The following is a 23,636-nucleotide window of genomic DNA, read 5'->3' as shown; positions in this document are numbered from 1 at the left end:
AGCCCCTTTATTTAATTGCTGCTGAGCATTCCCTCTTCTCAGTAGATCCAGTCATCCTGTAGCATTTACTTACTAGCCAGCTAGAGACCCTTTACTTCTGAATTGTTCATCAAGGAATTTACTGAGTAAATACCAACATACTTACAGAAGGAAAAAGAATAATGTAAGTCTGTATCCTGGTTTGCAGTGAAAATGTGGCTTTGCATAGTAAGAGTCTGTCCTATCTTAGAACCTCATTGGATCAACAGTTCTTGACTTTGTGGGGTTTTCTTTTTCTTTCTTTTTTCTTTTTTTTTTTTTTTTTTTGTACCAGAATTGAACTCAGGGCACTGAGCCACTTCCCCAGCCCTTTTTTGTATTTTATTTAGAGACAGGATCTCACTGAGTTGCTTAGGATCACCCTAAGTTGCTGAGTCTGGCTTTGAACTTGTGATCCTCCTGCCTCAGCCTCCCGAGCCACTGGGATGATAGGCACGCCAGCGATTTTGTGGATTTTTCTTTCCTGCTGTGAGTTAGATCATCCTCAGGAATCCCAGTCTTCATAAATAGGGGTTTTGCTTTGGTCTTTTGTGTTGCACAAAACTTTCAGTTGTTGCATTTGTTCTTGCTGAACTTTCTTGCCGTCTTGCTCTTGAAGATTTTTTTTAATATATGTATTTTTAATTGTAGATGGACACAATATCTTTATTTTATCCATTTATCTATCTATTTATTTATTTATTTTCATGTGGTGCTGAGGCTTAAACCCAGTGCCTCACACATGCTAGACAAGTGCTCTACCACTGAGCCACAACCTCAGCCCCTTGAAAGTGTTTTCTAAACAGGCTCATTTCCTCCTTTGTTCCACACTAGCAAAATCCCAGAATAAGCCTCTATTGGTTGTGCTGTCCAAACCTCAGCTGAATTGGAATGACTGAGCACAATCTTAGCTGGATTACTTCTTATCAACTTGACTTAACCCTACAAATGACATTGACAATATATCTTAGAGTCTGTAAAGTCACATGACAAGTAGGTAACCAAGTGGAATGAAGTAGTCCCAAAGCAAAATCATCTGCAGAAATCAATCAAAAGACTATAGGGGCTGTGGGGAACTGTGGTGTGTGTCCCTGATACTATGTGGGAAATGACTCTTTCGTTCTCATTGTCAGTTTCCCTGTGGGGATGGGAAATCTAGATTTGTGGATAAAATCTCCCAGCTTTTTAATAGATGTAGGCCAAAATATATATATATATATATATATATATATATATATATATATATTCTATTAACCAATGTAATAAAATATAGATGTATTGTAAGTGTGCGCCAAAACTTGGCATTCAGAGACTTTTATTCATTGACCTAGTCCATCTTCCATTTGAAATAAACTTATTTTAAATATAGTAATCTGAGCAGTTGAGCATAATATGTCTTGCTGGGTGATTGTGATCTCTTTTGAAAAGCACTTATGTAGGATGCCTGGCCATCTTAAAGATCAGTACTTATTTTCTGTTGTTGCTTTCATTTCATGGTGGTCTCCTGATGACAAGTCAAAATGAGGTAGAGCTTTGTATACCCCCCAAAAAAAATTTAAATAAAAATAAAACAGAAAACAAAAAAGGTCTTATTTACATTTATATACATGGATAGTATAGCATTATTTGCTTTGTTTTGTTTTACCTTTATTTTATTTATTTTTTATGTGTGATGAGGATTGAACCCAGTGCCTCACATGTGCCCTACCACTGAACCACAACCCCAGCCTCAGTGTAGCATTATATGTAATGATTGAAAAGTATCCAGCCAGGTGTGGTGGTGAATGCCTTAATCCCAGCAACTCAAGAAGCTGAGGTAGGAGGATCACAAGTTCAAGGCCAGTCTCAGCAATTTAGTTAGGCTCTAAGCAATTTAGTGAGACTGTCTCAAAAAATAAAGAGGGCTGGAGATGTGGCTCAGTGATAAAGTGCATCTAGATTCAATCCCCAGTACTACCACTACCACTGTTACTACTACTACTACTACTACTACTACTACTATAATAATGTACATACCATAAAGTTAGCTTTTAAACCACTCTTTATTAGTTTCTAGTGTGTTCATGAAGTTGTGTGGTGATCACCTGGAACAATGTTTATTTTCTGTCTCTGTAGATTTGCCTATTATAGACAGTCACATAAATAGCGTCATATATTGTGACTTTCATGTCTGGCTTCCTTAACTTAGCATAACAGTTTTATTGAGATATAATTCACATACTATACAATTAACCCATTTAGAGTGGACCAGTAAATGTTTTTTAGTAAGTCTACAAAGTTATGCAACTATCACCACAATTTATTTTAAAACATTTTTACCACTCAAAAAAAAAAAAGAAACGGGGGCTGGGGTTGTAGCGCAGTGGTAGAGTGCTTGCCTCGTATGCGTGAGACACTGGGTTCGATCCTCAGCACCACATAAATATAAAATAAAAATATTGTGTCCACCTAAAACTAAAATAAATAAATAAATAATTTTTGGACTGAGGTTGTGGCTCAGTGGTAGAGCGCTTGCCTAGCATGTGTGAGGCACTGGGTTCGATTCTCAGTACCACATATAGATTAATAATTATATAAAGGTCCATCAACAACTAAAAAATATTAAAAAAAAAAAAAAAAACACAGCATCCTTTGTCACATCCCATTTCCTCCTAAGCCCCCCATCCTTAGGCAACCCCCAATCTACTTACTTTCTGCCTGTATAGATTTGCCTATTTTTAACATTTCATATAAATGGAATCATATAATACATGATTTTTTTGTGACTCAAGATTTATCTGTGTTACAGTATAAATCAGTACTTTGTTCCTTTTTTTTTTTTTGGTACCAGGAATTGAGCCCAGGAGCATTCAACCACTGAGCCACATTCCTACCCCTATTTTGCATTTTATTTAGAGACAAGGTCTCACTGAGTTGCTTAGCTCCTGACCGTTTCTGAGGCTGGCTTTGAACTTGCAATCCGCCTGCCTCAGCCTCCAAGCTGCTGGGATTACAGGCGTGCACCACCGCACCCGGCTTCATTTATTTTTATTGTCAAGAAATAATCCCAAAACTAAGAAATAAATATTTAAAAAAAAAAAAAATGGGCTGGGGATGTGGCTCAAGTGGTAGCGCGCTCGCCTGGCATGCGTGTGGCCTGGGTTCGATCCTCAGCACCACATACAAACAAAGATGTTGTGTCTGCCGAAAACTAAGAAATAAATATTAAAAAAAAAAAAAAAAGAAATAATCCCATAGTATGGATATACTATATTGTGTTTCATCAGTAGATGGGCATTTGGGTTGTTTCCACTTTTAGCTATTATTAATAATACTGCTTTGATTAGTAAAATTGCAGAGAACACTGGAGTACAAGTGTTTCTGTGACCATATTTTAAAATTTCCTACCTGAATTGGGTGTTTTTTTTAAATTCTCTTGGTATATATGTAGGAGTGGAGTTGCTGGGTCTTATGGAGGCTCTATTTAACTTTTGAGAACCTGCCAAACTGTTTTTTTTAAAGGTGCTGCATTAGCCATTTAAATTTCAGGATCAGTTTTGTCAATTTCTGAAAAGAAGCCAGCCAGGGTTTTGATGGGCATCACTTTGAATACGTAGGTCAATTTAAGGGAGGATATCTTTCAATTTTTAGATTATCTTTTGTTTCTTTAAAAAAATTATATTTTCATTGCACAGTCTTGCACTTGTTTAATTTATTCCTAAGTTTCTTATTCTTTTTGATAAATAGAATCTTCTTTATTTTGTTTGTTTATTTTTATGTGGTGCTGAGAGTCAAACCCAGTGTTTCACATGTACTAGGCAAGCACTCTACCACTGAGCTACGACTCCAGCCCTGGAATTTTATTATTATTATTATTATTATTATTAAACTTTTTATTTTTATTTTTATTTTAGAAAGAGAGGGGGAGAGAGAGAGAGAGAGAGAGAGAGAGAGAATTTCAATATTTATTTTTCAGTTTTTGGCGTACACAACATCTTTGTATGTGGTGCTGAGGATCGAACCCGGGTTGCACGCATGCCAGGCGAGCGCGCTACCACTTGAGCCACATCCCCAGCCCCTATTATTATTATTTTTAAAATATTTATTTTTTAGTTGTAGTTGGACACAATATCTTTATTTTATTTATTTATTTATTTTTATGTGGTGCTGGAGATCGAACCCAGGGCCTTGAACGTGCTAGGGCAACACTCTACCACTGAGCCACAATCCCAGCCCCTGGAATTTTATTATTATTTTTAAAATTTATTTTATTTTTTTATTTTTTATTGGTCCCTTTTAGTTGGAATTTTTTTTAACTTCAGTTTTGATTTAATCATTGCTATAGTTGTATAGTTGTAGAAATCATGTTATTTATATGTATAGCTTATGTATCCCAAAAGTTTACAGAACTCTTATTTATTAGCTCGCTCTCTCTCTCTCTCTCTCTCTCTATATATATATATATATATATATTTTTTTTTTTTTTTTTTTTTTTTTTTTTTAGTGGACTCTTTTTAGAATTTTCTGTCTTCTGGTTTATAGCACCTGCACATAGAGATATTTGCTTTTTCCTTTCCAATTTGAACCCCTCCCCCCCTTTAAAAAAAAACCAAAAAACAAAAAACCTTTGCCCTGGTTAGAACCTTTATATAATATAAATAGAAGTAGTGAAAGTGGACATATTTTTGTTCTTTCTGTTTTTGGTGGGAAAACACTCAGTCTTTGACCAGTAATATGAAATTAGCTGTGAACTTTTTTTTTTTTTTTTTTGTAAATGCCCTTTATTAGGTTGAGGAAATTCCCTTCTATTCCTTATTGATTATAGTTTTTTTAATCATGAAAGTGTGTTGAATATTTTTCAAATGCTTTTCTGCATCTATTGAGAGATTGTGTGGGTTTTACCCTTTCTTCTGTTGATATGGTTACTAATTTTTTTATTCCCAAAGACTGGGTGCTATATCCCTCTGGGAATTGTAGGAAACAATAAAAATACCAAGCACTGATTGAGCAGTGGAGACTTTTATTTTTGTCCAAGAATAGAAAAAATAGGAGATAAACTCACAAATCACCTTCCTACCCCTTAAGGGTCTAGGGAAGTTTATAAATCTACAGTAAAAGAAATGAGGGGGAAGGGCAGGCTAATAAAGGGGAGGAATATTTATGTATTTTATTGTAATAAAGTTGAGAGATTTTTTTGCTGTCACTCTGGCCACCTTTTTAGATCTAACCAGTTTCAACCAGCTGTACTAAAGAGCAGTGTCTGCCCTTCAGGCATCCTGTCCTCAAAGACAAGCAAGATTAGGGCAAAGTAAAAATTATACAAGGCCACTCAGGCGATAGAAGACTAGGATAGAATAACAATATGGTGTATTATATTAATTGATTTTTATATGTTGAACCAACCTTGCCATTTGGGGGATAAATCCCACTTTGTCATGGTGTATAAGCCTTTTTATATGTTGCTGAATTTGGTTTGCTAGTGTTTTTAGGATTTTTTATGTGTGTACATTTTTTTTTAAATTTCAAATTATGTAAGTTTGTGAACAATTCTAAGATATTTATTTTTTTCAATATTTATTTTTTTGTTGTAGTTGGACATAATACCTTTATTTTACTTATTTTTATGTGGTGCTGAGGATCGAACCCAGGGCCTCAAACGTGCTGGGCGAACGCTCTACCACTGAGCCACAACCCCAGTCCCATGTGTACATTTGTAAGAGATATTGGTCTGTAGTTTTATGATATCTTTGTTTGACTTTGGTATCTGGGTAATTCTGGCCCCATAGAATGAGTTGGAAAGTGTTCCTTGCTCTGCTGTGTTTTGGAAGAGTTTATGAAAAATTGATGGTAATTCTTCTTTAAATATTTTGAATAGTTTACCTGTAAAGCTGCTTGGGCTTCTGCATTTCTTGATGCATAGATGTTTATTTGTATCCTTGATCACTGATTCCTTTGCTTTACTTTTTATAGGACTATTAAGATATTCTGTTTCTTCTTGAATCAATTTTTTTTTGTAGGAATTTGTCTATTTTATCTAGATCATCTAATTTATTGGCATGTAGTTTTTCCTGTTATTTTCCATTCTCTTTTTCACCAGTTCCATTCTGATACCTATTTCCTTCTCTTTCCTTGCTTTGGGTTTAGTTTTTTCCTCTCTTCCCAGTGTCCTAAGGTAGAAGGTTGATTATTGATTTGAAGTAATTTTTTAAAGATTGTCATTAGCTATGAATTTCCCTGTAAGCATTGCTTATGTATATTATAAGTTTTGGTTTATTCATGTATCTCAGATACTTTTAAATTTCCCTTGTGATTATTTTTTTTAATCTTATTATTTAGGACAACTTTTGAATTATCCACATATTGATGAATTTCCCATATTTCTTTCTCATTTTTAATTTCATTGTGACCAGAGAACATAATTTGTACATGATTTTATTCTGAAGAATGTTCTGTGTGTACTTGAGTAGAGGTATTCTGTTGCTGCATGGAGTATTCTAAAGATGTCTTTTATTCCTAGATGATTTGTGGTGTTCAAATCTTCATTTTTTTACTGCTTTTCTGCCTAGTTGTTTATCCATTATTGAAAACAGAGTATTAAAGTATTGATTTAGTCAGCTTTTTCGCTGCTGTGATGAAAGGACCTTACCAGAACAATTTTAGAGGAAGAAAAGTTTATTTGGAGGCTCATGGTTTCAGAGGTCTCAGTCCATAGGCAGCAGATGCCATTCCTCGGGGTTCAAGGTGAGGCTGAATATGGCAGAAGAGTGTGGAGGAGGGAAGTGGTTCACATGATGATCAGGAAGTAGAGAGAGAAACTCCACTCACCAGATACAAATGTATGCCCCAAAGCCACACACCCAATGCTCCACCTCCTCCAGGTCCACCCCACCTGCCTTCAGCTGCCACTCAGTTAATCCCATCAGGTGATTAACTCACCAATTGGGTTAATGCTCATAACCCAATCATTTCTTCTCTGAACCTTCTTGCATTGTTTCATGTGTGAGCTTTTGGGGGACACCTCCCATCCAGACCATAACAAGTATCCACCTGGCTTTGTTTTGTTTTGTTGTTTGGTATTGGGAATTAAATCTAGGGTTTATTTTTTTTACCACTTACCCACACCTTCAGCCCTTTTTATTTTTTATTTTGGGACAGTGTCTTGCTAAGTTGCTTAGGGCCTCACTAAGTTACTGAGGCTGGCCTCAAACTTGCAACCCTCCTGCCTCAGCCTCCAGAGTTGCTGGGATTACAGGTGTGCACCACTAGATCCACCTGTAATATCTGAATTGTCTCTTTGTTTTAATTCTGTTAGCTTTTTCTTCTGTACTTTGGGGCTCTACTATTATGTGCGTGTATATTTATAATATTTATATCTTCTTGATGGATTAACCCTTTTATCAGTTATAAATTATTTTTCAACAGAATGGATTTTTAAATACACATTTATTTTAAATTTTAAGCAAAATTGCATGCTCTGTTAAAAGTGTGTAAAATGAAAAATATATGCATATCATCCATAGTCCCTGGTAAAAAATCAGTGCCAATAATTTATGGTATATCTTTTGAGACCTTTTTAATAAACATACACATGAGTGTTCTTTAACTAAAAGAAGAGTTATGGTAATAAAAAAGTTCCGTAGCTTTTCAAATATTAAGCAACATTGAATCCCAGAGATTACCTTAATCTAACTTACTCATTTATAAAAATGAGAAAGGTAAGGCTCAAATAGGGGCACTGGCATGCTCAAGTTTACATGGAAAATAAGTGGCTGAACTGGGACTAGAACCCAGGTTTTCTGACTCTGACAATAATGCTTCTTCCACTGAATCTCACCGTCTCCTGGCATAAGATTTTGTAGTACTGTGAGAGCTACTCAGGCCATGAGTTGTAGTAACAAAGATTGTTTTATAGTTTGTGCTTTGAATTAATTTTTAAGATTTTTTATTCCTTTTGTTGTTTTTGTTTTTAAATAGCTTCTTGTAGAAATTCTTATGAGGCCTACAATCTCTATCCGGGGACAGAAACTAAAAAGTAAGTATATTCATCAGGCCCTGTTCCTCATTTCCCAATGTGCCAGTATGATGGCATTTCCTTCGGATTGCTATTCTTTCTCTTCCTGTTAATAGTGAGAACATGCCTTATTAATTCAGCTGCAGTTGCTCTCTCCATCCCCAACTAAGCAACACTCTTCCTTCATTCCACACTGGATAGAAATATAGACCTGGCACTTTCAAAAACAAAACAGAAAGCATGAAAATCAAGGGGCTAAACTAATTGCATTTTTAAATTTTTTTGTACCAGGGATTGAATGCAGGGACACTTAACCTCTGAGCCACATCTCTGGCCCTTTTTATTTTTTTTATTTTGAGGCAGAGTCTCACTAAGTTGCTTAGGGCCTTGCCAAGTTGCTGAGCCTGGTTTTGAGTTTGCAATTTTCTTGCCTCAGCCTCCTGAGCCGCTGTAAACTTTTTAGTAGTTGTTTGATCCAACTTTATGTTTTTTTTTTTTAATTCTTATTTCATGTATATAGCTAACCGAGAGTAAGGAATAACCTGATAATATCACTTTATTTACATTTTTGAAAAAATCTATGACCTATTAGATTTTTGTTATAAAGGTCATACATGCTTTTTGTAGAAAGTTTAGTCATTACCACAGCACATATGATAAAAAGTTTTTTGGTAGTGTCTAATTTTTTAAGCTGGGTGGTGTGTATGTGGGTATTTTTCTTTTATTATTTGTGGCTTATACATGTTACAGATGTTCTTTTTAGGTATTCAGTATTTAATTTCAAAAAAGTAAGTGCATTACATTTTAAAAGCCAGAGATGACTTCAACTAACATTTGATGAATGCCCTTCTATAAGCATTCATCAAATGTTTTGTTAATTTTTTGAAGAATTTACACTTAACATAAGCCCTCATTTGTGCAGTAGTGGTTAAGAAAATTCCTATTCATCTTTAATGTCTTAGTGTTGTACACTAATTCCTTCGTGTTCTCTATCTTGACAGCAAGTAGCATCTTATAAGTACTTGGTGGTGCATTTGTTTATTTTCCTTATTTCCTCCCACTAGATTTATAGGGTACCATGAGGGCTGAAAATTTGTCTCTCCTTTTTTTTTTTTTTTTTTTTGCTACCACTATCTGTTTTAGAGTAGGTGCTAAATGAATACTTGGTTAATGCATGAATTACAACTCTTTTAAACTGGAAAGCCTAGAAATATTGAGATAGGTTGGTCTGGTGTTCCACCCTGCTCAGAAGTAACTAAATAAATAAAGCAAAAAGGCTTAAATGGGTTGAGAGGTAGTGATGAGAGATACAGAGCCCCTGCATTGTCTCAAGATCTATGTGGCAACCTATCTAGTCAAGCCAGCTTAGCAGAACTGCTCATTGGAATCGCAGGGAGAATTTATGGCAGCATAGGGGAGAATTGAGACAGTGAAAAAAAAAAAAATAGAAGCAATGGCAGACAAAACACTTTTGTTTGTGTGTTTCAGACTTAATTTTTATGACCCCAAAACCCAGAGATAATAAAACTAAGTTTACTTTTTTGTGCTACTCTCTTGTTCTGCTCACAGAGAAATACTGAGTTCATTGGAATCAGTAGTAGGTCAGAAACGAAAAGCTAATTGCCCAACATAATTAACAACAATTAAAAAATAAACAAAACACTCAGTTGGTGAATCTTTAATAAAAAGTGGTATCCTTGTTTGCTGCTAACAGAACTTCCAATGGAAATTTATTATAAGCAATTAAGATGCTTATACTTTGGATTCCAGTACTCCTTTTGAAAATGTATCTTGAGGAGAAAATTCAACCCAGGCTTAAAGAGGCTACACACATATATTAAGTTGCTTATTTATAGTCTATTTAAATAGCAAAACCCTCCTCAAAATTCTGGCTTTTTCTAAACAAGACACGAAGGGAAAATGGCTTCATTGAGTGATGGCACCACAGAAAATGAAATGCAAAGAATGTGGTGCAGTAATAAAATGACTGCTATATCAAACCAGAAAGCAATATACAAATTGGTTTTTAGGTTCTGATGGGCACTGTGAAAATCTTTGATAGATAGATTTTTGACAGACTGGAAGGAGATATACTAAAAGAAAAGTAATCATCTTGGAGAGAATTATTACAGTTCTTATATTCAAAAAGCATAATAATGTTATACTGTCCTTTAAGCAAGAAAAATAACCAATTATTGTGCCTTCCCTTTCAGTAAGTGATGAAATGTCCAAGGACTGCCTGAGCATCCTGTATAATACCTGTGTCTGTGTAAGTACCCCTGCCAATGGGGCACCATTTATCTCCCTACCACATCTTCAGTGGTTAACAAGGGAACGTGTGAATGGAGGTGCAGACACAGGAACTGTCTTCAGACATTTGAGAGAATTGGATTTATTTTATGTGCGCCTCAGTACCAGGATCAACAAATAGAAATATTGGGGAGGCAGAATTTTGAAGTAGTTCTTTTAGCTCTGAGTGAAATCACTCACACTAGTCAACAGTTTCTGTTGCAAATAATGTTTGTTCTCTAAATTTGGGGCTTAGACTTGACAGGCCAACTGAGGCCACTGCTCCTGCTTTTCTCTCATTCTCAGCTTTAGAGTGGCTTTCCATAGTGTTGTCTGAGGGTCAGAGGCTTTTTGATGCATGGCAGGAGAGTTTGCAGCTGTTCTCCACAGTTAATACACGATGTCCTAGATTTATTGGGGTACCAGTTTTCCAACGTGGGATTGCTTTCCAGCACCTGGAAGGAAGGCCATGCTCTTTATATTTTATGGTCACAACCTATTTACAATCCTGCTTTTTCTTCCCTTTCCCTGTGACAGACGGAAGGAGTTACAAAGCGTTTGGCAGAAAAGAATGATTTTGTGATCTTCCTGTTTACACTGATGACAAGTAAGAAGACATTCTTACAAACAGCAACCCTCATTGAAGATATTTTGGGTGTTAAAAAGGTGAGCTATGTCCTCTAGCAGGTGACTAAACAGATGGGGGAGCATATATCAGATTATCAGATTCTCAAACCTGAATGTGGCAGAGTTCCTTCAAAAGAAATTATTTCATATTCATAGTGTTAAATTACTTTTGATGTTACTTAGGTATATTCAACTATAAAACTAGGTTATGCTGCTTATATCAGTGAGCCTTTTATGACTGTGAAACCTATATATAAATTGGAATCACACTAAGTAAGAAACTCAAAACTTCAAATTGACTTTGTGAATTTAGTGTGATGGCCAGTGTTTCTTTGCTAAGATAAAATTGCTCCTCAATAATTATCATGGTACATGTTCTTTTCAGCATATTTATACAGTTATACGCTGTGTGGTAACTCTACTTTAGAACCAGTTCTATGTATTTGAATCTGCTGTGAAACCTTTATTCATTAGAGTGTGTTTCCCGTGGTGATAATGTTTGGCCTTTGCTTATTAAGTCCACCTCAGTTTTTTTTAGATGCCTTCAATGATTGAGGTTGGTTAATTGCTGCCAACATAAGACACAAAAATGTAAGCACTGAAATCCTGTGTTTTGGTTATAAGGTGGACATTCAGATTATCCATAGTTTGTTTGTTTTGTGTTTTTATAATCAGCATCTGAGTGCAGTGGATCCTACCTCTCATCTTAGCTACTTGGAAGGCTGAGGCAGAAGAATCACAAGTTCTAGGCTATCCTGGACAACTTAGTGAGACCCTAATTCTAAATAAAATACAAAGGTTTGGGGATGTAGCCCAGTGTTAGATTGTTTTTGAATTCAATCCTCAGTACCATAAAAAAATTAAAAATTAATTAAATTTAAAAATTGTGATCCAGATAAAGACAGTAAATTTAAAATTTCTCATCAAGAAGTCACAGGATACCCCCCACCCCACCCCTAAGGCCTTGTTAGAGACTCACTGTTAGAATTTTGGTGTAGTCCTTGTTAGGACTCAGGAGCTTACTTCCCCAGTCCTTATCTGTTCTGAGCCTCTGTAGAGGTTTCTGTTTGGTAGATTTCTGCCCCTTAATTGCTGAGCGGGCTCCTTAAGGTTGCTATTGCAGGGAGTAGGGTACTCATGTGCATCATGGTTATCCAAGCTCTCATTTCTGTCTTTCTGCTATGCTTTTCTGAGGACTTGCTTGTCATTTCCCAGGCAGAAGTAGCACAAGTGACCCATTGTCTCTAGGAACACATTGGAGATGTTTGCAGGCCCGAAACAGGCCCTTTGTGCCCTTTGATAAAAAGGCTTTGTTATTTTCCCAGTTATTGTGTTCTCTAGCTAGTGTGTGAGAGGGGCCTTCATGGCAGAAACTCCAGACTCTTTGGCAATCTCAGCTTAGGAGGCAGTGATGGCTCCTTCATGACTTTTCCCACCTCATCCCTTATGCCCTCTTATTCATTTCTGTGCTGCCAAAAATGATGATGGATTCTATTATACTTGATGGGTATCTTGGCAAGTTTGCAAGGGGGATAGGCACCAAAAGAAAAGTGGGAAACTCAAAACCACAGACGGGAAGATATAATTGCAATTCATGCAATAAATAAAGGATTGGTATTCAGAATTTATCAAGAATTCTTACAAATCAGCCTGAAAAAGACAAGTAGCCTAGTTGAAAAATAAACAATGATATGAACAAATATCTCACAGAAGAGGAACAAGTAGGCCATAAATGAGAGAGACAATGATTAACTTCATTGATAAACATGGAAATGCAAATCCTATACTATAATGAGGGACAGAGAGAGGAAATGTTGGTGAAAATGTATATCCGTGGAAACTCTTATCTGCTGCTAATTTTTTTTTTACATTAGAAGAATTTATTTATATTTTTTGTTTTGTTTTATATTTGAACATGCACCTAAAGAAGCTCTATTCAGAGGGCTAAAGCATTAGTATTTTGCTCTGGGTTACTTGTAACCTGTGCCTGAACATACTGTGGGAAAGCTTAGTCTCAGAACAGTGATTCCTAGAGATGAGAGTTCTAGATTGAACTTAGAAGAGTTATGAAATTAGTGGGTTTACCAACTAAATAGAAAAGATCAAAGTGTGCCATGCAAGGGTATTGTCTGAAGATTTTTTTTCATATTTATGTATTCCCACATGTGTATTTATTAGAATGTGATGGAAAATATAATCTTATTCCTGGTTATTGTCAAAAGAGTTGGGAAACTACTGCCCTAGAAAAACTTATGTTACTTATGTGCATCAAGTAATATATGAGAACATTTGTAGCATCATTATTTCAAAACAGAACCTAAAAGAAAGTCAGTGATCCATGTCTCTTTATACAATGGAATATTATAAAGTATTATAAGTGAATGAACAGTTGCTATAGGCAACAATATAACTGAGTAATGGAAATGATTGATAGAAGCAAGTGGTAGAAGACTATAAATAATATTTGATTTTTATAAAGCTCAAAAATAAAAACAAGGGGTTGAGGTTGTGCCTCAGTGGTAAAGTGCTTGCCTAGCACATGTGAGGCACTGGGCTTGATCCTCAGCACCACAAAAATAAATGAATAAATGAACAAATAAATAAATAAATAAAGGTGTTGTGTCCATCTACAACTAAAAAATATTTAAAAAAATAAAACTAGATTCTATGTATAATAAAACATCTGACATAAGCAGAGAGATATAACAGGAAAGGCATATAGAGTATGCCTTTTTTTAATTTCAGAATATATTGTCTGTGTCAAATATTAAATAAAAATTGTAAAAAGAAGTAGGGTTTGGAACTGATATAACAGTGTTAGAGGAACTAAAGAGCTGAAAGCCATGGTTTCCAATAAGACTAGCTAACATTTGTGTGTAATGACTGGAGAAAGGAGACAAAGGTGGAATCTGCTGCTTTCGGTGCTCCCTCCACAGCAGATTCCTCTCCTCTTCTATCTCCAGAAATAGAGGGCAGTGGGATTCATGAAAACATTCAGTAATCATTAGCTTTTTAGTGCGTGTTTACTGATTTCCTTCACTGCTGTGTCTTATGCATTAGAGCTCTAGGAAGAGGTAAAATATGCCCTTCCCTCAAGGTAGTGTCACAATTATTTGGGAAATAGATGCAGAAACAAATAATTACAAGTCTGTGTTATGTGCAGTGCTAGAGAAATTCCTGATCTAGTGGAAGTTTAGTAAATCAATAGGATGAAGGATAGTAGGTATTGCCTGAGGAATGCAAGACCCATTTAAAACAAGGAAAGCTCACATAGTATAAACATTTGAACATTTTTTTTTTTTTTTTTTGTCAGTACTAGGGGTTGAATGCAGTGACACTACCACTGAGCAGCCCTTTAAAAATTTTTTTTGTTGTTGTGAGAAAGGATCTGAACTAAATTGCCCAGACTGGCTTTGCACTTGTGATCCTCCTGCCTCAGCCACCCAAGTAGTTGGGATTTAGCCTGGCAGGTTTTTTTTAAACATTTACAGTTTAAGAAAGAAAAAAAGAAAAATAATTTAACTAAATATGAAGCATTTAAAGTCCAGAGAGCATTGCACAGGGTCTGTGGCAAGGGCTACCCCTAAGCGAATCGCCTTAGGGCACAAGTAGCAATGTATGAGGATGTGCAAGGGAGCAAGAAGATTACATTTTGAGGTAGGAAACAGAGACTGGTTGAGACCTTTTATAACAACCCTTTCCCAAGAACTACCAAAGAGTTCCAGGAGAAATACCTTTTGAAGGCACACTCCCAGTGTCATGAGGACCTCCTAATAGTCCCCACTTCTTAAAAGGTTCTACCACCTTCTAATAGGACCATCCTGGAGATTAAGTTCTCAGTATATAAACCTTTGGTGAGGCACAAATCATAATCAAACTGCAGCAACTATGGCTGGGGTTGAGGCTCAGTGGTAGAGTACTTGCCTAACACATGTGAAGCACTGGGTTCTATTCTCAGCACCACATAAAAATAAATAAAATAAAGGTATTTTGTCCATCTACAACTAAAAACAAAAGCAAAACTGCAGCAGCTAGAGGTAGTAGGCTATCTATTAAAACTTATAAGTAAACATTAGTCTTGTAACTTTGAAAATATTTCTATTAAAGTCAAGAAAAAAAATGAGAATAACTGCTTTTTTGTGCTCTATGTAAATGGATATATATACATGTACACAAAGAATACCTGTAGGAATGTTCATTGTAACATCGTATCATAGTGAAAAGTTGTATGTACCTAAATATATAAAAAGGAGAACATTTAAATTGTGGAATAAAGTGAAGAAAAATAGTTGAATCAAAGCTATTTGGATCAGTGTAGATAAACTCAGTGTTGAATCAAAAGTAAGGTATAGTATTATAATCACACTGTGCATGGAGGTCAGTAGCATATAGTTTAATGAAAATATTTATAAGACTAAAAGTGTGGGGCTGGGATTGTGGCTCAGTGGTAGAGCGCTTGCCTAGCACATGCGAGGCCCTGAGTTCGATTCTCAGCACCACATAAAAATAAATAAAGAGAGAAAGATATTGTATCCAACTACAACTAAAAAATAAATATTAAAAAAAAAAAAGAAGAAAAGTGTGCTCTGGGAATAACAAACACAAAGTTCAAAGCAATTGTTACTGGGGCTACAGATATAGCTTAGTGGTAGAGCACTTGCCTAGCATGTGTGAGGCCCTGGGTTCAATCCCTAGTTTAAAAAAAAGAAAGAAAAAAAATAATTTGAAATGTCATTTCTTAAAAAGAAAAAAAATCTAAGCCAGGTATTGTGGCTCAGGTACAATACCTAAGGAAGGCTAAGGAAGGAGAATCACAAGTTTGAGATCAGCCTTGGCAACCTAGTGAGACCCTGTCTCAAAAATAAAAATAAATAAAAGGGGCTGTGGATATAGCTCAGTGGTGGAATGCTTGCTTAGCATGCATGAGGCCCTGGGTACAATCCCTAGTTTAAAAAAAAAAAAAAAGTTTATAGCAAAAGTAGTGGTTTATGATTTATATAATATGAGTGGCAGGACTGGTTTGTTTTTGTTTGTTTGTTTGTTTTTTGTTTTTAAATAAGCAAAAATGCTTCACAAGAGCAGAAGTGGAGAATAGGAACTGTGGTACTCAAAAGGATAAATTTAACCCTTGGACTAATCCTAGGAGGATGGTTTGTCTCATTTTATAGATACCAAGGAAAGATGAGAGATACATAATTTACTTAACTTGCACAACTGCAAATTGTAGAGCTGGAATTTGACTGAGTGGTCACATTATTGAGTCCCATTTTGGAGGGAATGCACAGGGGCACATAACAATAATCTGGCACTGAGCATGGGAATTGTTTTATTTGTATCTTCTATAGGAAATGATCCGACTAGATGAAGTTCCCAACCTGAGTTCATTAGTATCCAATTTTGATCAGCAACAGCTTGCTAATTTCTGCCGGATTCTGGCTGTCACCATTTCAGAGATGGATACAGGGAATGATGACAAGCACACACTTCTTGCCAAAAATGCTCAGCACAAGAAGAGTTTGAGCTTGGGGCCTTCTGCAGCTGAAATCAACCAAGGTAAAGTCTCCAACTTCTCAGAATTTTGAAATTGTAGCTTTGAGACCTTACCTAACTCATCTAGCTCTTTTAGTATCTCTAGAGATTGATGTGTGAGGGCTGTGATAATCCACTTAAAGTATGGAAATTTACACTTGTCTGTGTTTACCTCAAAAAAACCCCACTGTTTATCAAAATTACAAATATTTATACCTTTTGACCTACTAAGCCTCATCTAAACCTTTATCTTATAGATGTATTCAAAGTTATTCATCACAGTGTTGTAATAACAAAAGTCTTGCCCATTGCCGTGTCACTGGCCTGTAATTCCATCAGCTCAGGAGGCTGAGGCAGGAGGATCATGAGTTAAAAGCCAGCCTCAGCAATTTAGCGAGACCCTGTCTCTAAATAAAATATAAAAAAGGGCTGGGAATGTGGCTCAGTGGTTAGTGCCCCTGGGTTCAATCCCCAGTACCAAAACAATTAAAAATCTAGAAACAACCCAAATGTTCATCAGTAAGAGACTACTTGATTTATGTAATATTTATATAATAGAAAATTGTATAGCTTTAAAAAAGTGAAGATCTCTATGTACTAGCATAGAAAAATCTCTAAGATGTATTAATGATAAGGAAAATGCTTAACAGTATGTATAATATAATACTTTTGTATTAGGCAGGGAGGAAGACTAAGGCTACATATTTATTTGCTTACATATGATATACATAAAGAAACTAAAAGGATGCATAAGAAACCTGAAGTGGTTCCCTGCTAGGAAGTGGCTGATAATGGTGGACAGTAACAGCATTGGCAATGGGACTTAGTATATACTTACATATGTTTGATTTAGAACTATGTGGGTATGCTAATTATTATTATTATTATTTTTAAATTTTTTAAAGAGAGAGAGAGAGAATTTTTAATATTTATTTATTTATTTTTAATTTTTCGGCGGACACAACATCTTTGTTTGTATGTGGTGCTGAGGATCGAACCCGGGCCGCACGCATGCCAGACGAGCGCACTACCGCTTGAGCCACATCCCCAGCCCTATTATTATTTTTTTTTACAAACCACTATTCTAACCAATATACCCCACAAATTTCTTTTTAGTAGCAAAATAACTCTATTCTATTGATAATGTATTATTCTGGTCTAAGAAGGTTTTGGGGAAACTGGGTATACATCTGGCTGTAAAATATAGATGATATATTTTTTAACTGTCTTTACAGTTCCTTTGAAAGCATTATGTTAAATGAAATAAGTCAACTCATAAAGTCAAGGGTTGTATGTTTTCTCTCATGTGGAAGCTAAAGAGAAAAATAAAAAATATGTGTTGGGGAGGGGGTATCTCATAAAAATAGTGGAGACCAGTATAATAGATGAAGGGAACCAGAGGGGAGGGAAGAGGAGAGAGAAAGAGGAGATACTGTCATATTGTGTACCTGTATAAATATGTACCAACAAATTCCACTATTTTGCATAATTATAATGTACTAATTGTTTTAAATATTTTTTTAGTTGTTCATGGACCTTTATTTTATTCATTTATTTAAATGTGGTGCTGAGAATAGAACCCATTGCCTCACACATGTGAGGCAAGTGCTCTACCGCTGAGCCACAACCCCAGCCCTAATGTACTAATTTTTTTTAAATATTAATATTTATTTTTTAGTTGTAGTTGGACATAATACCATTATTGTTTATGTGGTGCTGAACTCAGGACCTTGAATGTGCTAGGCGAGCACTCTACTGCTGAGCCACAATTCCAGACCCCTAATGTACTAATTTTTTTAAAAACTTAGCTCTTGACTGTTAGCAGATACAAATTCAGACATCAAATTGTTGATAAACATATCACTTCATAGCATACCCTAATGTTAACATCCCCCCCCCCAAAAAAAAGCAAAGGTACAATAATAAAAATGCACCAGAAAACTCTGACCATCCCAAGGTAGCCCTGTGATACTTTGAATACAATACTTTGTTTCTGCATTCCAGGGCTAGCTTTGCAGAGTTGGTAAGTACTAAACAGAAGCCTTCCTTTATAATATTGAATGTGCCCTCTGTTAACTCTGTTAAGGCCCAGATTGTCATAACTGTGCTTTGTGGATTATTAAGGAATAAATTTTACATGTTTCAGTTATGTCATGTAAAAAACATGAGTGTGTGGACTCAGCAGACCCCAGATTAGTGTTTCCCTGCAGGTTTGCTTTGCCTTCTGTATCTATACAGATGAGGCTCCCTTGGTCTGTTAAGTATTTCTTTCTTTTCTTTCTTTCATATAACTTTTGGAGAATTCTCATCTTAATAAGTTGTGAAATAATACTTTTAAAAATGTAAATTTTATTATGACTGAATTATACCTTAAAACTCATATAAACACACTTACATAGACATTGCTCCTGCTCTCTGGCAAACACTGAGGTAACTGCTTTACCTAGAAGTGATGAGAAAGACCTCAGTGTTGTATAACTTTTAAACTGAACTTCAGTTTTAAATAAACTTCAGTATTAAATACTTTTAAATGCAGGATAGGTATATTAGCTGTGGCTACCATAATGAGATATTATAGATTGAGGGGCTTAAATAAGTTAATTTTCTCCTAGTTCTGGAAACTAGAAGTCCTAGATCAAGTGCTGTCAAGATTGGTTTCTGGCGAGGCTTTTTTTCTATGGAGGTGGCTTGCAGATGACCACCTTCTCATTATATCCTCTCATCTTCTTGTGGCTACAGGAGAAAGAAAAATTAATATCTATCTATCTCTTTCTCTCTATCTCTCTTTCTCTCTCTCTCTCTCCCCCCCGGGCAGATCACATTTGAAGGGGTGTATTTAGTATGCAAGAATGGGAAAATTTGGTGTTCTGAACAAAGAAACTTATAGTTATTATATTGGAGCAAAGAGATATAAGAAAAATCCAGTGAGGTACAGATTTTCATATACAACCCAAACTCTTTTTTGTTTATTTTGGGTTTTTTTTTTTTTTAATCCAAACAGTACAAAAGGAACAGCAGATGTACAGTATAAAATTTGTCTTCTTCCTATGTAGTTTATGACGAGTCTCCTTCCAGAGATCTCTATATGAGCCAATCATGGGGTTGAGGAGGGAGGGAAAGAGATTGACTCTTTTTTGAGAGGGATGCGGGAGACCAGGGATTGAACTTAGGGGCACTTGGCCACCGAGCCACATGCGCAGCCCTATTTTGTATTTTATTTAGAGACAAGGTCTCACTGAGTTGTTTGCTGAGGCTGGCTTTGAACTTGCTACCGTCCTGTCACAGCCTCCCAAGCCACTGAGATTACATACGTGTGCCACTGCGCCCAGCGACTCTTGTTTGTACATATGGTAGTATAAAATGTGCACCATTCTCTCTGTTTTGATTTTATCTTGCAAAACACTCCATATGTATAAAATTATGTGATTCCTTCTTTTATATATTTGCCTATATATATTTAGTTGTAGTGGACACAATACCTTCATTTCATTTATTTATTTTTATGTGGTTATGAGAATCAAACTCAGTGCCTCACACATGCTAGGCAAGTGCTCTACCACTGAGCCACAACCTCAGCCCCTAATATTTTTTTGTTATGGGAAACTTCACATAGATAAAAAGTAGAGAAATACTGTAATGATCCCCATTTACCCATTTCCCTAACTTCAATACTTATCAACTGATGGCCTGTCTTATCTTCAGTCCCATCACTACTTTGTGGGGTTTTTGGTTTTGGTGCTGGTATTGAACTCAGGGCCTCATGTTCTACCACTGAGCTACACACCCAGCCCTTTTGGATTAATGTGAAACAAATCCCCGGCATCATGTAATTTCACTTGCATGTATTTCAGTGTTTCTATAAGACAGTGTTTTGTTTTTAGACATGGTCATGCTGTGTTGCCCAGGCTGGTCTAGTTTATTAATTTTTGGTTATGTGATACATTTACATGGTTCATAAAAATCTACAATATAGATTGAAAGACAGGTGTTCACTTTAAAGTTTCTCATTAACTCTTATTCCCAATGACCTCTAATTCCCTCTGTTCAGTTTGATGGACTTTTGGGCTATTTCCTGAGGCTATTTCTTATGGCATCTATTGCTGTTAATTTCTTTTCTCTCCTTCCTGGGAGATTTAATGCATATATAAATAAATATTTAAAGGGGCTGAGTTATAGCTCAGTGGTAGAGTGCTTGCCTAGCATGGGCAAGGCATTGGGTTTGATCCTCACCACCACATTAAAAAAATAAAGTTATTAAAAATATGAAAATAAATATAGACATTAGCCTCATTTTCAAGAAATTAAATGATGGTACCAGGATTTGAACCCAATATTCCTGCCATTAAAGTTTATTGTTCTCCTATACTGATCAGAATTTCTATCTTATGTGAGTGAAATGGAATTGGTAGAAACAAAGGAGATGAAATTATTGTTTCTTTCTTTATCCTTAAAAAGAATGCATGTTTCTTAGTTGGTTGGGGTTTTAATCCTGTTGTGATTACTACTAGAAGTATGAGATGTGATCTTTGAGATCTTGAGGAAAACAATAATGTTAGGGGGAAAAAAGGTCTTTACTCGGGAGTAGCAGTTATTAAGAAGTTTTAAATGAGTGGTGTGTGCTTACAATTGTCACATTAGTTTTAAATTTTAAGTCTGAGATTTTTAAATGAATGTTCTTGAACCTTAGAAAACAAGATTGGATATAAACTGGTCACTAATATCAAAACATCTTGTATGTAAATATTCCATGTGATGCAAATCTATTATCTTTGTGGAAATTCATCACTGTGTTGTCTGTACTCTTTTATTCCTTTTTATTCTATTTAATAGTATGCAAGCTGGTTGTCCTTTGTCTATCTCTATCCCACTAAATAAAACAATTCTTCAATTTCCTATAAAAAAAGAAAAGAATGCTTGTCTTCTTTCTTCCTACTGGTAAATGTTTGTTATAGGAAAGTCAGAAATTACATATATGTAGCTGTGTGTATGTGTGTGTTGGCGGGGGGGGGGCGTAATGGAGATTGAATCTGCAGCCTCATAAATGCTAAAGCAAGTGCTTTAGACCACTGAACTACATCTCCAGCTCAAGAGAACTAATTTTTAAAATTTGTTCTTTTTTATTTTTTTAAATATATATATATATATATATATTTTTTTTTTTTTTAATTGTAGTTGGTCACAATACCTTTATCTTAATTAATTATTTTTTCGTGGTGCTGAGGATCGAACCCAGGGCCTCGCACATGCTAGGCGAATGCTCTACTGCTGAGCCACAACTCCAGCCCCCAAATTTGTTCTTTTTAGATGTGTATGACAGTAGAGTATATTTTGACATTTATACATGGACCACCAATATAAATTTTTTTAAATATTTGTTTTAGATGTTGATGGATCTTTTTTATAATTCTTTTTTTTAATTTTAAATTTATTTGTTTATTCCAATTTGTTATAAATGACAGCAGAATGCATTTCAATTCATAGTACACATATAGAGCACAAGTTTTCATGTCTCTGATTGTATACAGAGTCACACCATTCGTGTCTTCATACATGTACTTAGGGTAATGATGTTCATCTCATTCCACTATCTTTCCTACCCCCATGCCACCTCACTTCCCCTCCCTCCCCTTTGCCCTATCTAAAGTTCCTCTGTTCCTCCCATGCCTTCCCCACCATCCCCATTATGGATCAGCATCCACTCCACATACCAGAAAACATTCAACATTTGGTTTTTTAGGATTGGCTTACTTCGCTTAGCATAATATTCTGTACCTTCATCCATTTACTTACAAATGCCATGATTTTAGACAGATATTTATTTATATGAGGTGCTGCGAATTGAACCCAGTGCCTGACACATGCTAGACAAGTGCTCTGCCACTAGCCACAACCCAAGCCCAAGACACGTAGTTTTTTTTTTTTAATTAATGTCTCTTTTTCTTTTTCTTTTTTTAATTTTTTAAAATTTTTAATTTTATTTATAGGTGGACACAATCTCTTTAGTTTACATTATGTGGTGCTGAGGATCGAACCCAGTGCCTCACCCATGCTAGGCGAGCACTCTGCCTCTGAGCCTCGACAACCCCAGCCCTGACAAGTAGTTTTTAAAGGAGCATTTATATGCTCTACTCAGGAACAGCTGCAGTATATACCTTGTACATGCTTTTCTTTTTTATATGTATATTTTAAAGAAACAGATGTTTAAATTTTTGAAGAAAATGAGCTTAAATCAGTATTTTTATTTACTTTTTTCTCCAACAAATAAATTTAGAAAGTTTTTTGAGTCACTATGTAAAGATTTGTGTCCTCATTTTCAAAGTCTTATTGAATTCCAACATGTGGATTTATCATTATATTTAATCATTCTGCTGTTGCTGAACATTTAGTTATCTTAACCTTTATACTATTATAAAAACCACATCAATGAATACCTTTTTTAAAAAATTAACTTTGTTTTAATTAGTTATAGATAGTAGAGTCTACTTTGATATATATAATGGAGTATAATTTCTCATTCTTTCTCATTCTTCTGGTTATATATGATGTAGAATCCTACTGGTCAAATAGTTATATATGTACATAGGGTAATAATGTCTGATTCATTCTACTATCCTTCCTACCCCCATATCCCCTCTCAATGAATATCTTTATATAGATATTTTTGTATATATTACTGGATATTTTCTTCTGACAAATTCTAAGATATAGGCCTGTTGGCTCAAAGAAACACAAATTTAAGGCATAAAGGTTATTCCAGTGTATATTTGCACCAATAGACAAAAGAAAGCCACCGTGCACCTGCTAAAAATTGAACTTGTTTCTTAAATTTTATTGCTATTTTACCTTGGCTTGGTGTTTCATCTTAAAAGAGCAGCTCTGACTAACTGCAATCACAATAAGAATCATTAGTATTATGAAAATTGTTGAGTGCTTTAGAGCCCATTTTGCCAGTGTTTGTTTTGAAAATTTCTTCATTCTCTCCCTGTCAGCGGCCCTTCTCAGCATCCCTGGCTTTGTCGAGCGGCTCTGCAAACTAGCAACTAGAAAGGTGTCAGAATCAACAGGTACAGCCAGCTTCCTTCAGGAGTTGGAGGAGTGGTACACATGGCTAGACAATGCTTTGGTGCTGGATGCCCTGATGCGAGTGGCCAATGAGGAGTCTGAGCACAATCAAGGTACTTTG

General features: G+C 35.6%; 1 protein-coding gene across 2 annotated transcripts in view; it reads left to right on the top strand.

The window, feature by feature from the left end:
• Trpc4ap (transient receptor potential cation channel subfamily C member 4 associated protein) overlaps positions 1 to 23,636 on the top strand; it is a 78,094-nt gene that overhangs the window by 21,592 nt on the left and 32,866 nt on the right. For both annotated transcript variants that reach the window (XM_046432992.2, XM_046432991.2), the window contains exons 4-8: positions 7,972 to 8,029; positions 10,222 to 10,277; positions 10,835 to 10,963; positions 16,270 to 16,477; positions 23,443 to 23,628. In XM_046432992.2, coding sequence (XP_046288948.1) covers positions 7,972 to 8,029; positions 10,222 to 10,277; positions 10,835 to 10,963; positions 16,270 to 16,477; positions 23,443 to 23,628 — 637 coding nt within the window. The remainder of the gene's footprint in view (positions 1 to 7,971; positions 8,030 to 10,221; positions 10,278 to 10,834; positions 10,964 to 16,269; positions 16,478 to 23,442; positions 23,629 to 23,636) is intronic.

This window comes from Marmota monax, unplaced genomic scaffold, assembly GCF_021218885.2.
Source record: "Marmota monax isolate L192 unplaced genomic scaffold, Marmota_monax_Labrador192_F-V1.1 WCK01_AAM20220418_F8-fsc00014, whole genome shotgun sequence".
Taxonomy (NCBI): domain Eukaryota; kingdom Metazoa; phylum Chordata; class Mammalia; order Rodentia; family Sciuridae; genus Marmota; species Marmota monax.
This window is presented reverse-complemented; position numbering and strand designations above follow the sequence as displayed.